The 16,643-nt window shown below is 46.7% G+C and overlaps 1 protein-coding gene across 1 annotated transcript in view; it reads left to right on the top strand.

The window, feature by feature from the left end:
- The window catches only part of hydin (HYDIN axonemal central pair apparatus protein), a 1,231,368-nt gene that overhangs the window by 327,274 nt on the left and 887,451 nt on the right, over positions 1 to 16,643 (top strand). The window contains exon 10 of the mRNA XM_038807144.1: positions 4,793 to 4,976. Coding sequence (XP_038663072.1) covers positions 4,793 to 4,976 — 184 coding nt within the window. The remainder of the gene's footprint in view (positions 1 to 4,792; positions 4,977 to 16,643) is intronic.

Genomic DNA, 16,643 nt, shown 5'->3' on the forward strand with positions numbered 1-16,643 from the left:
AACCCCTTTCAACAAACAAAACATCTGCTCACCTCGCACTGCGCTTCCATGAGCCAACCCGCCCAGCTGGCTTGGTGACATCTTACGTCCTATTGTTCCCTCTCCCTTCCCCCCGCTTGGACATACCTATGCGAAAGGCACGTTTCCACCCAAACACATCCAAAGAAAAAACATGAAAGATTCACCCAGCCTTCCCCCACAACGATAAAGTTAACTCACAAAACTTAGCAATTGCCCAAAAAAAGTTACAAAAGGCATTTCTGACATAGTGTTAAATTTTAGCAGAATCCCGACAGCAAAGATCAGTCACCTCAGTCTCTATCTAGACCTTTGCTTTTCACAAAGTCCATTGCCTCATCCGGCGACTCAAAGTAAAATTGCCCCCCTTCATCGGTGACCCATAAACGAGCTGGATAAAGTAGACCAAACTTCACCTTCCTTTTGAAAAGGGTCGATCTCACTCGGTTGAAACCTGCTCTTCTCTTGGCCAGGTCCGCACCCAGATCTTGGGAGATGCGCAGAATTTTATTCTCCCACTTACAGCTCCGTGTCTGCTTGGTCCAACGCAAACTCTTCTCCTTATCCAGGAATCTGTGCATTCATACCACCATCGCCCTCGGTGGCTCATTCGCCCGCGGCAACCTCGCAAGTGCGCTCTGTCCACTTCCAGGGGTCTAGAAAACGACTCCTCGCCCATTAACTTCTTGAGCATATTCACCACATAAGCCCCTGTGTCAGTTCCCTCACATCCCTCAGGCAGACCAACAATCCTCAAGTTCAGCCGGCGGGACCTATTCTCTAGGTCCTCTACCTTGACTTGCAGCCTTTTCTGTTGCTCTTTCATCAGCTCCACCTGCACCTCCAGCACAGTTAGGTGTTCCTCATGCTCAGCCACTGTTTCCTCCATCTTCTGGACCGCCCGATCTTGGGCCTCCAGTCTCTGCTCCACCCGAGTGATCGACTCCTTGATCGGGCCCAGGCATTCCTTTTTTTGCTTGGCAAAGCCCTCCTGAACAAACTCAACCAGCTGGTCCAGTGTCCACTGGGCCGCCGAGCCAGTACTCTGCAGATCCGCCATGCTTTCCTTAGCTGCAGAATCTGCACGTGTCTGCTCGATTCGATTTCTCCTTCCCTTACGATCATTTCTGTACCGTGTCTCCATATACTGGGTGGGATTTCTCCTCAGTCTCATCCACCACCGGCCCTTCAACAAATTTCCAAAAAAAGTCGGGGGAAAAAGGTCCAAAAAGTCGGTCACGAGCGGGAGCCACCAAATGTGCGACATACTCCCTCATGGCCGCCACCGGATATCCTGTTTTACACTTTTACATGCATATTGTATACCTGGAGCTAATGGCCAAGTCTCCAATTTCTTTCTAGCACATGGCTGATCAGGAAGTTCTCTCACTCTTAACCGCCTTCCATTCGCATATGTTGGAAGGATTTACAAGTTGATCCTCAACTTATTTGGCCAAATTATGAGAATAATGATAGGCTATATCTCAACAGTAATATCCTTGTTTTTGCACATTCAGTGATAGAAATGTTGATTTTTTTTGTTTGTATTCCCCTTTTTTTCTCTGTTAACTATCCTGCTGACTGCCGTGAATAGAGTTTGGCTTGCATTTTCTACCCTTGGCAATGTTTTAGTTGTGAAGTGACCAATGAACATTTCATGCCCTTTCCCATATTGATTTTTATGAAGAAAATACTGTGGATGCCAAAAATTTGAAATGACCGCAGAAAATGCGAATAACGCTTAGCAATTCATACATTTCTGACAAAGAGTCACTGACCTGAAACATTAAGAATTTCTGCCTCTACAGTTGCTGCCAGACATACTGAGTGTTTACAGCATTATCTGCTTTTATTGTAGTTATATTTGTGTCTATTTATTCACTTAAAATTCATTGGAGGAAAGGACTTGCTGAATAACTTTTCATCAGGTGTAACCTCGAGCTTTCTTTCAAGCATATGTGAAGAGACCCACTCAGTGTCTCAAGTTTCATTAAGTTTAATTGAACAGCTGTTTTTCAAAATTAAAGCCGAACATAACAGCAGGTATGTGACACAAATAAACTGCATAATAATGGAAGAATTGTTCTAGTTCTTTCTGTCAGTCTGTTGATGAAAAAGATCAATATATTTCGTTCGGTGGGTTTATACGTGTTGTTACTTGATGCCTTGCATGTACAGGAACTCAATACAGTATAAATACACTACACTTATTCACACTGGCTGTAAATCAAGGTGCAGACTTGCTATAGAGGGAGCATTATTAAATATTAGTGCACGCTCATAAAAACATATTGTAAATGCACAGATTACAAACTAGTTGATTTTATGTATCAAGAATGGTTTAAAAGTGCAGTCGCTAAGATTGAATTGAGTCTAATGTTACCTGTCGTTTCAAGTCATTGGTGCATTGGCATTGGCAACTGACTATTGAGGCAAGTTTTTGTTTCATAGGGAGGTCGAGTAGAGTACTGATTATCAAAGCCAGAAAAACCATGAAGAAATGAGTGACCGTATGCTTTTCACACTTTGAAGGCGAACATTTGAAATGTGACAGATATGCATTGTCTCAGAATAAAACAATGATCATTTAGGCTAGAAATGAGAAATTGTGAGTTGTTAATCTTTTGAATTCTCTAGCCAGAGGTTTGTGGATGCTCCATCATTGAATATATTTGCAGCTGGGATAGACAGACGTTTGGTCTCAGAGAATCAAGAAATATGGGGATTGGGTGGGAAAGTCAAGTTGAATCCCAACATTGGCCGTGATTGTGTTGCATAGTGGAGCAGGCTCGATGGGCTGTATGATCTACTGCTCCTATTTTTTAATGTTCTTTGGTTTTTATAAATAGCTTTCATGTGGAAGGAAAGAAAAACTTGAGTTTGTTTAGTGCCTTCCATGATCTTGGGATTCCCTGTTTTACAGTGAATTAAGCACTACTGAAGTATGGTCATTGTAATGTCAGATATGTGGCAGTCAATTTGTACCCAGAAAACTCCCACAGTGACTGGATAATCTGTTTTGTCATGTTGATAGTGCGATAAATATTGGCCAAGATACCAGTGATAACTCCCCTGCTTTTCTTTGAAATAGTTCCATGTGCACTTGAGAGCACAGATGAGGGCCTTGGTTTAATGTCTCAGTCAAAAAACAGCCCATCCAACAATGCAACCCTCCCTTAGTGCTGCACCAGAGCATCAGCCTTGATCTTTGTTCTCTGTGGGGAGTTAAACTCACAACCTTCTCACTCAGATGGAAGTGTGCTCCCAATTAAGCCACAGTTGGTATTCTCCTGGCTTTGCTTGCAGTGAATCTTTACCCTCCCGAGTTTTATCCGAATAACATTGGTGTCGTGTCACTGTTTTTCCCTCCATCTCTTTAAACTGTCCACATGAACATTTTTCCACTTTCTGATATCATGGTTCTTTGCTGAAAAGCATCCTATTGACCCTACAGCTTCGAGAGCCCGTCTGCTGTCCTTAAGTAGATGACAAGTCTGTCCTCTGGCCAGTTCAGCTAAGAGAGAGAGAAAGAACATACCTCTATCTCGGGGTGCTCTCTCTCCAACCTTTAAAGATTTTAAAACCTAAAAATTGAATCAGTGGCTGGGTCACTTAGCTGGAGACATATCCCTTGCGCCGGGCAAGCTCTGGCCACTTTTGTAAGCAGGCAGGTGTGGAGGGCCTCAAAATCTGCCTGAACCACTTACTCCATAGTCTGCCACTGGGAGCTCACCTCCAGTCAGCGGGCCTAGACCCTGATGCCACTGGAGGTCAACTGGAAAATTCTAGTTACACTCTGACAATAGACCTTAAGTGCCTTTTAATTTGTCTTCACTGACTATCTGCTGCTTGGCAAATCCACCCCATTTCTGGGGAAGAGGTCTTGTACGCGGAGGTGCAGCATAAATCCTTGCCACTGTACACTTAGGTACCCTCTCCAGTTGTGGACAGTGACGGAATGCTGGAGATTCAGTGATTGGGGATAGGTTGGACTGAAATTCCTACTCTAAATCATTAAAAAATATCTATTTAATAGGCCAGGAAAGAAAATGTAAGAAACCTGAAATAGAAACACAAAATGCACAAGTTAGTCATCATCTGAAGGAGAAGAAAGATTAATATTTTGAGTGTGTGATAGGTACCACTCAGGTAAGTCAATATTTATTTCTTTTAGATGCTGACTAACCTCGTGTATATTTTGAGCCATTTCTATTTTCATTTCTATCAGTCCGCACGACATGAGAGTAAATTAATGGATGATGAACGTTGTGGGCCAGGATTTTCCACGCCCTCCCGCTTGTTTTCCTCTGGCGGAGGATGCTGATCATTGTCTGCCGGCGGGATCTTCCACTCCCACAAAGACTGTGGTGTTTTGCATGGTTTGTCCGCCTCGTTGCTGGGAAACCCACCGCGAGGGGTCGCCTTCAGTGGGACTGGAAGACCCCCCTAGTGAAAAGGGCCAGAAAATCCCGCCTATGGTGTTTCTATGAGATTGGAATGCTTAATCCAGTTCCATTCCAAGCTATTCACAATCCTGACTTGGAACTTTATCGCCATTCCTTCACCGTCGCTCAGTCAAAATCCTGGAACACCCTGCGGCTATGTCCACACTACATGGTTCAGGAAGGTGGCTCAACACCAGCTTCACAAGTAATTACAGTTGGGCAGTAAGTGGTGGTCTAGCCAGCGATGCCAACGTTTTAGAAATAAATATATTTTTTAAATGATGAGCTTTGACATTTGCATCACAGCTGAATTAGATGTGTTTCTTCAGATTTGTTTCAGACTTGATGACTGAGGAAGCGGCGGAAACTGACCAGTTTTTGAAGGAGTGCACTGAAGATCCCACTCTACATGAACAGATGTCCATTTTATCCCGTTCCTTTCAGAATCGTCGGCAATTGGTGCAGGATGACCAGATGTTGTTGTCTGATGACGTTTTCATTATTGAACCAGTGGTTAGTGTTTAGAATGGTTTCCAGATATCATAGAATCCTTACAGTGTAGGAGTCAGCCATTCAGCCAGTGAGCCTGCACCGACACTCTGAAAGAGCACCCTACCCAGGTACACCCGCTCACCCTTTCCCCAGAACCCCGTAACCCCATCTAATCTTTGGACATGAAGGGACAATTTAGCATGGCCAATCCACATAACCTGCACATGGTTGGACTGTGGGAGGAAACCGGAGCATCCGAGGAAACACACGCAGACACGGAGAGAATGTGCAAACTCCACCCTCCAAGGTTGTAATTGAATCTAGGTCCCTGAGGCTGTGAGGCAGCAATGCTAGCCACTGTGCCACATCTGAGGGCAGTGGTGCAAATTATGTTCACATTTGTCCAGTAGTGATGGATTGTATTGTTTCTCTAAATTGATGCACTGTGTAACTTTACTTTTTAAACGACTTCTAAAAATCAATTTTGTGCTAATCATAGATATCATAGAATTTACAGTGCAGAAGGAGGCCATTCAGCCCATCGAGTCTGCACCGGCTCTTGGAACGAGCACCATACCCAAGGTCAACACCTCCACCTTATCCCCATAACCCCACCCAACACTAAGGGTAATTTTGGACACTAAGGGCAATTTATCATGGCCAATCCACCTAACCTGCACATCTTTGGACTGTGGGAGGAAACAGGAGCACCCGGAGGAAACCCACGCACACACGGGGAGGATGTGCAGACTCCACACAGACAGTGACCCAAGCCGGAATCGAACCTGGAACCCTGGAGCTGTGAAGCAATTGTGCTATCCACAAGGCTACCGAGCTGCCCTGACGCTGTAGTCAAAGTAAGAGATATTAGTGCTGCAGAATTAAACATTTTCCATTTCAAGGATCCAGTGTCAGTATGCTGTATTATCAAGTAAAGCACTTTTTGAAGCATCCTCTATTCTACCTGAGCATTATTCCTTAACCATAACCTGAGAAGAGCGTCCAGTACTGCATAGTTTTCTTTGAGGAGCTGCCTGTTCTCCTTTGCAGTTTCCAACATGGTTTCTTCCTGCATTTGCAACTGGCGCCAGGCAACATCCTCCCCCCCCCCCCCCCCCCCCCCCCAGCTGCAGGTGCTGAACATCTCCAATTCAGTGCCAAATTTACTTCATCGTCAGTTAGGCCATTTGAAGCTAAAAGTAGATTAACACGAGCAATACGGATAGGTACAGATTTGGGACCTGGAATTCATGCAGGTGCCCGATTCCTACCTCCAATTTGAAAGTCTGGTCCCAAGCATCACATTAGGGCACCCTCCACCAAACTGTGTGGCAGTTCCACTCTTCGAAGTATAATAGGTTTAGTACAAAGCCAGCAGCTCCAAACTGGCCATCCATGAGACGTTATGTGTTTTATGGGTTATCTTGTGGCCTAATCTATACTGGAAGATTTCCCTCTGCTCCTGAGTGACTCAGGTTTGACCCAGGTAGGTTACTTCAAAAATACTTTATTTACAATACATACTTTTTACATGTATATTATAGATATAGACGCTAAACTACGAGGTACTTTCCTCTCTCCTGTGTACAGACTATTCCATTTGCTCTTTCGAGTCTCTAGCACATGATTGCTGATGTTACTGTTACATCATGGTACACATCACCATCTCATTACCATAACAGTTAACCCATTATATCACACTGTGGGCCATGAACAGCAGGGGATTATATTATCATGACAATCCACAATCCCCAAGGCCTATTATTTTACTTACTACACTAGCATCATCAACATTGATGACCAATCCTGTTTCTATAAAGAGCGTAGAGTGAGCAGAACCGGGATGCCTGAAAATGAGTTGCCAACCTGGTGAGATTGCAACACAGAGCCGTCATGAATGCTAAATTTCAAAAGCAGCAACTATAGCCAGAAGCAAGCTGTCCTAAAGACAACAGTTAGGATCAAACCTCTCGAACCTTGAGAGAGAGAGAAATACAGCACAGAACAGGCCCTTCGGCCCACGATGTTGTGCCGAACTTTTATCCTAGATTAATCATAGAATTTTGGACACGAAGGGCAATTTATCATGACCAATCCACCCAACCTGCACACCTTTGGACTGTGGGAGGAAACCGGGGCACCCGGAGGAAACCGATGCACACAGACTCCACACAGCCAGTGACCCAAGTCGAAATAGAACTTGGGACCCTGGAGCTGTGAAGCAGTTGTGCTATCCACAATGCTACCGTGCTGCCCTTAAGAAGAAATTAAACTACACTCCATTATTCTACCCTAATCCATGTACCTATCCAATAGCCGCTTGAAGGTCCCTAACGTTTCCGATTCAACTACTTCCACAGGCAGTGCATTCCATGCCCCCACTACTCTCTGGGTAAAGAACCTACCTCTGACATCCCCCCTATATCTTCCACTATTTATCTTAAATTTATGTCCCCTTGTAATGGTGTGTTCCACCCAGGGAAAAAGTCTTTGACTGTCTACTCTATCTATTCCCCTGATCATCTTATAAACCTCTATCAAGTCGCCCCTCATCCTTCTCCGTTCTAATGAGAAAAGGCCTAGCACCCTCAACCTTTCCTCGTAAGACCAACTCTCCATTCCAGACAAGATCCTGGTAAATCTCCTTTGCACCTTTTCCAAAGCTTCCACATCCTTCCTAAAATGAGGTGACCAGAACTGCACACAGTACTCCAAATGTGGCCTGACCAAGGTTTTGTACAGCTGCATCATCACCTCAAGACTCTTAAATTCAATCCCTCTGCTAATGAACGCTAGCACACCATAGGCCTTCTTCACAGTTCTATCCACTTGAGAGGCAACTTTCAAAGATCTATGAACATAGAACATAGAACAGTACAGCACAGAACAGGCCCTTCGGACCTCGATGTTGTGCCGAGCAATGATCACCCTACTCAAACCCACGTATCCACCCTATACCCGTAACCCAACAACTCCACCCCTTAACCTTACTATTAGGACACTACGGGCAATTTTTTAGCATGGCCAATCCACCTAACCCGCACATCTTTGGACTGTGGGAGGAAACCGAAGCACCCGGAGGAAACCCACGCACACACGGGGAGACCCCAAGATCTCTCTGCTCCTCCACATTGCCAAGATCCCTACCGTTAACCCTGTATTCCGCATTCATATTTGTCCTTCCAAAATGGACAACCTCACACCTGTCAGGGTTAAACTCCATCTGCCACTTCTCAGCCCAGCTCTGCATCCTATCTATGTCTCCTTGAAGCCGACAACAGCCCTCCTCACTATCCACAACTCCACAAATCTTCGTATAATCTGCAAATTTACTGACCCACCCTTCAACTCCCTCATCCAAGTTGTTAATGAAAATCACAAACAGCAGAGGACCCAGAACTGATCCCTGTGGTATGCCACTGGTAACTGGGCTCCAGGCTGAATATTTGCCTCCACCACCACTCTCTGTCTTCTATCGGTTAGCCAGTTCGTTATCCAACTGGCCAAATTTCCCACTATCCCATGCCTCCTTACTTTCTGCATAAGCCTACATAGAACATAGAATGATACAGCGCAGTACAGGCCCTTCGGCCCACGATGTTGCACCGACATGGGAAGTCAAAAACTAAAGGCCATCTAACCTACACTATGCCATTATCATCCATATGCTTATCCAATAAACTTTTAAATGCCCTCAATGTTGGCGAGTTCACTACTGTTGCAGGTAGGGCATTCCACGGCCTCACCACTCTTTGTGTAAAAAACCTACCTCTGACGTCTGTCCTATATCTATTACCCCTCAATTTAAGGCTATGTCCCATCGTGCTAGCCACCTCCATCCGCGGGAGAAGGCTCTCACTGTCCACCCTATCTAACCCTCTGATCATTTTGTATGCCTCTATTAAGTCACCTCTTAACCTTCTTCTCTCTAACGAAAACAACCTCAAGTCCATCAGCCTTTCCTCATAAGATTTTCCCTCCATACCAGGCAACATCCTGGTAAATCTCCTCTGCACCCGTTCCAAAGCTTCCACGTCCTTCCAATAATGAGGCGACCAGAACTATACGCAATACTCCAAATGCGGCCGCACCAGGGTTTTGTACAGCTGCAACATGACCTCATGGCTCCGGAACTCAATCCCTCTACCAATAAAGGCCAACACACCATAGGCCTTCTTCACAACCCTATCAACCTGGGTGGCAACTTTAAGGGATCTATGTACATGGACACCGATATCCCTCTGCTCATCCACACTGCTAAGAATTTTACCATTAGCCAAATATTCCGCATTCCTGTTATTCTTTCCAAAGTGAATCACCTTACACTTCTCTACATTAAACTCCATTTGCCACCTCTCAGCCCAGCTCTGCAGCTTATCTATGTCCCTCTGTAACCTGCAACATCCTTCCACACTGTCTAAAACTCCACCGACTTTAGTGTCGTCTGCAAATTTACTCACCCAACCTTCTGTGCTCTCCTCTAGGTCATTTATAAAAATGACAAACAGCAACGGCCCCAGAACAGATCCTTGTGGTACGCCACTCGTAACTGAACTCCATTCTGAACACTTGCCATCAACCACCACCCTCTGTCTTCTTTCAACTAGCCAATTTCTGATCCACATCTAAATCACCCTCAATCCCCAGCCTCCGTATTTTCTGCAATAGCCGACCGTGGGGAACCTTATCAAACGCTTTACTGAAACCCATATACACCACATCAACTGCTCTACCCTCGTCTACCTGTTCAGTCACCTTCTCAAAGAACTCAGTAAGGTTTGTGAGGCATGACCTACCCTTCACAAAACCATGCTGACTATCCCTAATCATATTATTCCTATCTAGATGATTATAAATCGTATCTCTTATAATCCTCTCCAAGACTTTACCCACAACAGACGTGAGGCTCACCGGCCTTTAGTTACCGGGGTTATCTCTACTCCCCTTCTTGAACAAAGGCACCACATTTGCTATCCTCCAGTCCTCTGGCACTATTCCTGTAGCCAATGATGACCTAAAAATCAAAGCCAAAGGCTCAGCAATCTCTTCCCTGGCTTCCCAGAGAATCCTTGGATAAATCCCATCAGGCCCCGGGGACTTATCTATTTTCACCTTGTCCAGAATTGCCAACACTTCTTCCCTACGCACCTCAATGCCATCTATTCTAATAGCCTGGGTCTCAGCATTCTCCTCCACAACATTATCTTTTTCCTGAGTGAATACTGACGAAAAGTATTAATTTAGTATCTCGCTTATCTCCTGAGTCTCCAGACACAACTTCCCACCACTGTCCTTGACTGGCCCTACTCTTACCCTAGTCATTCTTTTATTCCTGACATACCTAAAGAAAGCTTTTGGGTTTTCCTTGATCCTACCATGGGGAACCTTATCAAATGCCTTACTAAAATCCATGTACACCACATCCACTGCTTTACCTTCATCCACATGCTTGGTCACCTCCTCAAAGAAGTCAATAAGACTTGTAAGGCAAGACCTACCCCTCACAAATCCGTGCTGACTATCCTTAATCAAGCAGTGTCTTTCCAGATGCTCAGAAATACTATCCCTCAGTACCCTTTCCATTACTTTGCCTACCACCGAAGTAAGACTAACTGGCCTGTAATTCCCAGGGTTATCCCTATTCCCTTTTTTGAACAGGGGCACGACATTCGCCACTCTCCAATCCCCTGTACCACCCCTGTTGACAGCGAGGACGAAAAGATCATTGCCAACGGCTCTGCAATTTCATTTCTTGCCTCCCATAGAATCCTTGGATATATCCCATCAGGCCTGGGGGACTTGTCTATCCTCAAGTTTTTCAAAATGCCCAACACATCTTCCTTCCTAACAAGTATCTCCTTGAGCTTACCAGTCTGTTTCACACTGTCCTCTCCAACAATATGGCTCCTCTCGTTTGTAGATACTGAAGAAAAATACTTGTTCAAGACCTCTCCTATCTCTTCAGACTCAATACACAACCTCCCGCTACTGTCCTTGATCGGACCTACCCTCGCTCTAGTCATTCTCATATTTCTCACATATGTGTAAAAGGCCTTGGGGTTTTCCTTGATCCTACCCACCAAAGATTTTTCATGCCCTCTCTTAGCTCTCCTAATCCCTTTCTTCAGTTCCCCCCTGGCTATCTTGTATCCCTCCAGCGCCCTGTCTGAACCTTGTTTCCTCAGCCTTATATAAGTCTCCTTCTTCCTCTTAACAAGACATTCAACCTCTCTTGTAACCATGGTTCCCTCACTCGACCATCTTTTCCCTGCCTGACAGGGACATACATATCAAAAACACGCAGTACCTGTTCCTCGAACAAGTTCCACATTTCACTTGTGTCCTTCCCTGACAGCCTATGTTCCCAACTTATGCACTTCAGTTCTTGTCTGACAGCATTGTATTTACCCTTCCCCCAATTGTAAACCTTGCCCTGTTGCACACGCCTATCCCTCTCCATTACTAAAGTGAAAGTCACAGAATTGTGGTCACTACCTCCAAAATGCTCCCCCACTAACAAATCTATCGCCTGCCCTGGTTCATTACCAAGTACCAAATCCAATATGGATTTGCTTGCTACTTACAATCACCTTTTTACTAAACATAATTGCAACACTCCTCGAATTAGAGTCACACCCTGAATGGAACATTTTCCCCATCAATCTCTTCCTTAACTGTGACTGGTCCTTCACCCGTAGATGTGTCTCCTGAAGGAAAACCACATCTGCCCTCAAATGTTTTAGGTGCGTTGAATCAGACCATTTAAACCTCGCACGTTCCATGTTACTATCCTTTCTGGGGGCATCTGACATCACCCCCCCCCCCCCCTGACTTGCAGTGGGGAAAGTCCACAGATCCTCACGGAGTTTCTGGGAATGTTTGACTCCTGCCTGGCTGATGGCAACTCGCTTGCTCACAATGACAGGGGTCATATAATGGCAATGCAGCGGGGAGAAGGTTTCACCTCCCTGATCCTATGGCATAAGTCGTGAACTGCAGAATCGGTGTAGAGGGTCACCGGTGGCTGAAGCAGATGAGATAGGGGGGCTGGAATCAGTGACACCATACATTGTGGGAGATATTCTCATTCCCAATGAGATAGCTTGACTGATGTGTTCAGTCACTGTGAAGGGACGTCATCAAAGAGTTTGGAATCTTGTACAAAGCATACGGAAGAAGCCCTGGACTGAGCACCCTGCCTTTACCTTGTGCAGGAATCAGGCTTTCACTTCAGAATTACAGGAACACAGCACATCAGAACAAGGAGCCATACAAAGGATGAAATTAGTGGGAGCTTATTGACAGAAGTGAATGGTATGTAGAAGTGCTTGACACCTGTGCCCATGCTGTTTAACGTCTTAACCTTTCTAACCCTGCCACTATGTCTTGTTGCATCCAAAACATTAGCCTGCTATCTACAACGCCCTGTTGTCTGTGATGAACCTGGTGGTTGTCCTCTGGCAGGACGGAGACCTGGACGGCTCCACCCTGCTTTCACGATCCTGCTGTGCAGCAGTGCCACTCTCCTTGGCCTCTGGAGCTGAAGCAGTTACAGAAAGAGGGGTTCCGAATGGACAGGACACTCCTCAAGTCACCTGGGTCATGGCCCTGTGTGCACCAGCAGATTTTTATTTTATTCATCCATGCGATGTGGGCGTCGCTGGCGGGGCCAGCAGTTATTGCCCATTCCTGAGGGCATTTAAGAGTCAAGCACAATGATGTGGATCTAGAGTCACATGTAGGCCAGATCAGGTAAGGACAACAGATTTTCTTCCCGAAAGGCCATGACTGAACCAGATGGGTTTGGATGACAATCGACAATGGTTTTATGGTCACCTTTTAGACTTTTAATTCCAGATTTTTATTGAATTCAAATTTCACCATCTGCCAAAGTGGAATTCAAACCCAGGTCCCCAGAGCATGACTCTGGGTCTCTGGATTACTCGTCCAGCAACAATACCATGGTACCACTACTTCCTTGATCCTCCTCTTATGGGTGCCCAAGGACCTCTGGATTCCTCCTAGATAGAGGGGCATTTGGGGCAGTGATGGATACCAGCAGGTGGAGTGCATGTCCAACAGCAGTGCAGGACAGAAGTCTTGGACCTCTCCACAGTAGACGCCACTCTTTCTGTATTGACCTCATTATGTTGGAGCATCAGCACCATCACCTCAGACATAATGCAGATGGACTCCTCCGTGCTGCCTTTCAATCCAAGGAGTGTTTCTGATATCCCATCTTGGTGTTCCTGCTTTGCCTTTGGAGCACCATCAACTGAGGCATGACCGAGTCCAGAGGCTCGTCATCTCACTGGAACTCAGAGGTTTCCTGGCCTTCAGCAATCCGTCGATTACCGGCACCATTGGATGTCCTTGCCTTCGTCTGCTGTGGATCTGGAAGGGTGATATGCTCACCAGATCGTGACCCTGAGGCTACCCTAGAACTAGGTTCCATCGAGGTGTGCAGCTGTGCGCTGGTGGAGGGTGTGGGTGGGAACTTTGACATCTGAGTCTGTGAATCCCTCCCTCCCCTGTGCTGCTGTTGGGGCTGGAGACGAGGAGCTGACTGGTCGACTCCCTGGGCGGCTTGCCAAACCTACCTGCGAAAGAAGGGAATATTCATTAGTGCATGGCAGGGGCTTGAGAAACAAGAGTCATGACTGACAGTATTGCTGTCTGATGGATATTACAGTTGTGGATTGAAACCGCTGACCTCTCCATCAGCACACAAGTGGTTGACGTGCTGCCTGGCCAACTAGATGACACTGTCCTTGAAGCCCATGAGGACCTTTAGCTCTGGCATTCCTCCAGCTATCTAGGATCTCTCCCTCTTGTTGTGAGCTAACTTTTCCCACATGAAGACAGATGGAGAGAGTGTAAGCAGGATGCATGCCAGGAGAGATGATAAGAATGCACGGTAGCATGGTGGTTAGCATAAATGCTTCACAGCTCCAGGGTCCCAGGTTCAGTTCCCGGCTGGGTCACTGTCTGTGCGGAGTCTGCACGTCCTCCCCGTGTGTGCATGGGTTTCCTCCGGGTGCTCCGGTTTCCTCCCACAGTCCAAAGATGTGCGGATTAGGTGGATTGACGCGGCCGGCACGCCTAATGACGTCAGCCACGCATGCGCAGGTTGGCCGGCGCCAACCCCGCATGCACGGTTGCCGTCCTCCCCTCTGCTGCCCCGCAAGACGTGGCGGCTTGATCTTGCGGGGCGGCGGAGGGGAAAGAGTGCGTCCCTTTGAGACACCGGCCAGATGATCCGTGGGCACCTATTGCGGGCCAGTCCCCTCCCGAGCACGGTCGTGGTGCTCACTCCCCTCTCCCCCACAAGCCACAAGCCAGGTATTGGCGCCATGTTCACGCCAGGTGTGGTTGCCGTCGGCATGAACCGGTCGGGAACGCTCGGCCCATCCGGGTCGGAGAATCGCGAGCCGCCGTGAAAATTCTCCGAGCGGCGTGTCGCAAAACGCAACACGCCATTTGGGGTGGGGGGGGGGGGGTGGAGAGAATCGCATGGGGTGCCAGATTGGCCCTCCTGCGATTCTCCCACCCGGCGTGGGAGCGGAGAATCGTGCCTGTGGTTTCTTTTTGAGTTTGCAGTACGTGAGCTGTGGATGTGTGAAGGGCGTGTGAGTGCATGAGTTGAGAATGATGCGAAGAGTGACTTACCCTGGCAGATCGGAGGAGATCATTCATTCTTTTCCTATACTGGATGGGTATCCTCTTCTGCAGGGCATTAACACTGGCAATCACCTCCCATGCTGGGTTTGTCACCTTGCTGGCTGGTTTTCTTCCTGAGCATGGGTAGAGGACATCACATTGGGCCACTACAACATCGAGCAGTCTCTCCACGGAGGCATACAAAAACTTGGGGCTGGATTTCTTGGCAGCTATTACTTACCGGCGACCTACAAAGTGCAGCTGGTGTGTGCTGGAGCAGCATTTAAATATGGTGCCCTGATGATTGCGCCGCTGAGATTATGTTGGCACAAGTGAATAAGAGACCGCCAGCCAGTGACACAGCGCAGAACCCATGCGTGAATCAGAACTAAGTGCCGCACTATATGGTATGAAAAGCCAGCATTGTTGATTTTCCCACCCTCCATCAGCCTTTTCCGATTTACAAGAAAATCTTGCCCTCCGTTTGTGCTCCAGCAGGACTTTGGTTTCGGATCTCATTACAAACTTGGTCCAGAGCAGTTTTGGAGTTTATGGTCTGAGCAGCTCAAGGCACAGTGGTGAAGGAAAGGAAATTGGCAATGTGAGAGGCCGGAATTGGAGGAGCACAAAGATCTTGGAGGACTGTCACGCTGATGGTGATTAGATCTTAGCAGAGACCAGACCATAGAGAGATTTGAACATAAATCTTGTGACTTTGAAAATTGAGGTGTTGCCAGACTGGGAGCATAGGGGTGATGGGTGAGTGGGACTTAGTCTGAGTTAGGATATCAGCAACAAATAGGATTAGGCTTTCCTTCTGTGCTAACTTGTCTCTTTCCACAGCTCAATAGTCCACAACATTCAGAGGTTCACATTTTTACATTAGAGATGGATTGTTTTGTTGTGCGAACTAGTAGCATGTACTGCGTAACTCTTTTAAAAAATATATTTTTATTCTCCTTTTTCACATTTTCTCCCAAATTTACACCCAACAATAAACAACAATCAGTAATGAATGCACTGTCAATCCCCATGTCAATAACAATGATCCCATCTTCCCACCAAACCTCCAAACATTAGCCCACATGTTAACATAAACAAATGACAAAAAGGAATCAGGAATCACCGATAGTCACCATTAACACATACAGTCCCTCTCCCAGCCACCCCATTGTTCAATGTAATCCAATTCTCGAAAGTGCATAATGAATTGCAGAACTCTTCCATCCTTCCCCTCAGTTCAAATTTAACCTTTTAGCACGTCAAGAATTCCAACAGATTCCCCCGCCATGCCAGGGCACAGGGTGGAGAGGTTGATCTCCACCCTAACAGGATTTGCCTTCGGGCAATCAACGAGGCTGATCAACGAGGCGAAGGCTCCAACATCTGCCTCTGCACCCGTTTCCAACCCCAGCTGGTCTGACACCCCAAATATTGTCTCCCGAGAGCCAGGGTCCAGCCAACTTGCCTGGAATTCCTTCCTCTTTTCCAACTTCGCTGGGCCCTCATCTTCTGCATACCTCCAGCATCTCATCTATTACCCTCTGACGCTCCAACCTCTCCACTTTGTCTAGCCTAGCCTTGAACGCGATCACCTCACCCCTCACCACCGACTTTAATGCCTCCCAGACAACCATCTTCGACACCTCCCCCATGCAGTTAAAACCTACATATTCCTCTTATTACAATTTCAATTTTGTCACAGAACCCTCGGTCCCCCAACAGTCCCACATCTAACTTCCACCCTGGTTTGTACCATCCCCTTCTCCAGTACCATATCCACTCAATGTGGAGCATGATCTGATATTGCAATTGCCAAGTACTCCGACCCTTTAACCCCAGCTAGCAGCGCCTTCCTCACCATGAAAAAGTCGATCCCGAGTACACGTTATGGACCGCTGAGAAAAACAACTACTCCCGCTCCCTCAGTTTGTGTGTGTCCAAGTCGGGACACTTCTTTGCAAATCTCACATTGTCCCAATTGTGCCGCTAACCTCCCCTCCAGCACTCCTGTCACAATCACATACT

Source organism: Scyliorhinus canicula, chromosome 9, assembly GCF_902713615.1.
Source record: "Scyliorhinus canicula chromosome 9, sScyCan1.1, whole genome shotgun sequence".
Classification (NCBI taxonomy): domain Eukaryota; kingdom Metazoa; phylum Chordata; class Chondrichthyes; order Carcharhiniformes; family Scyliorhinidae; genus Scyliorhinus; species Scyliorhinus canicula.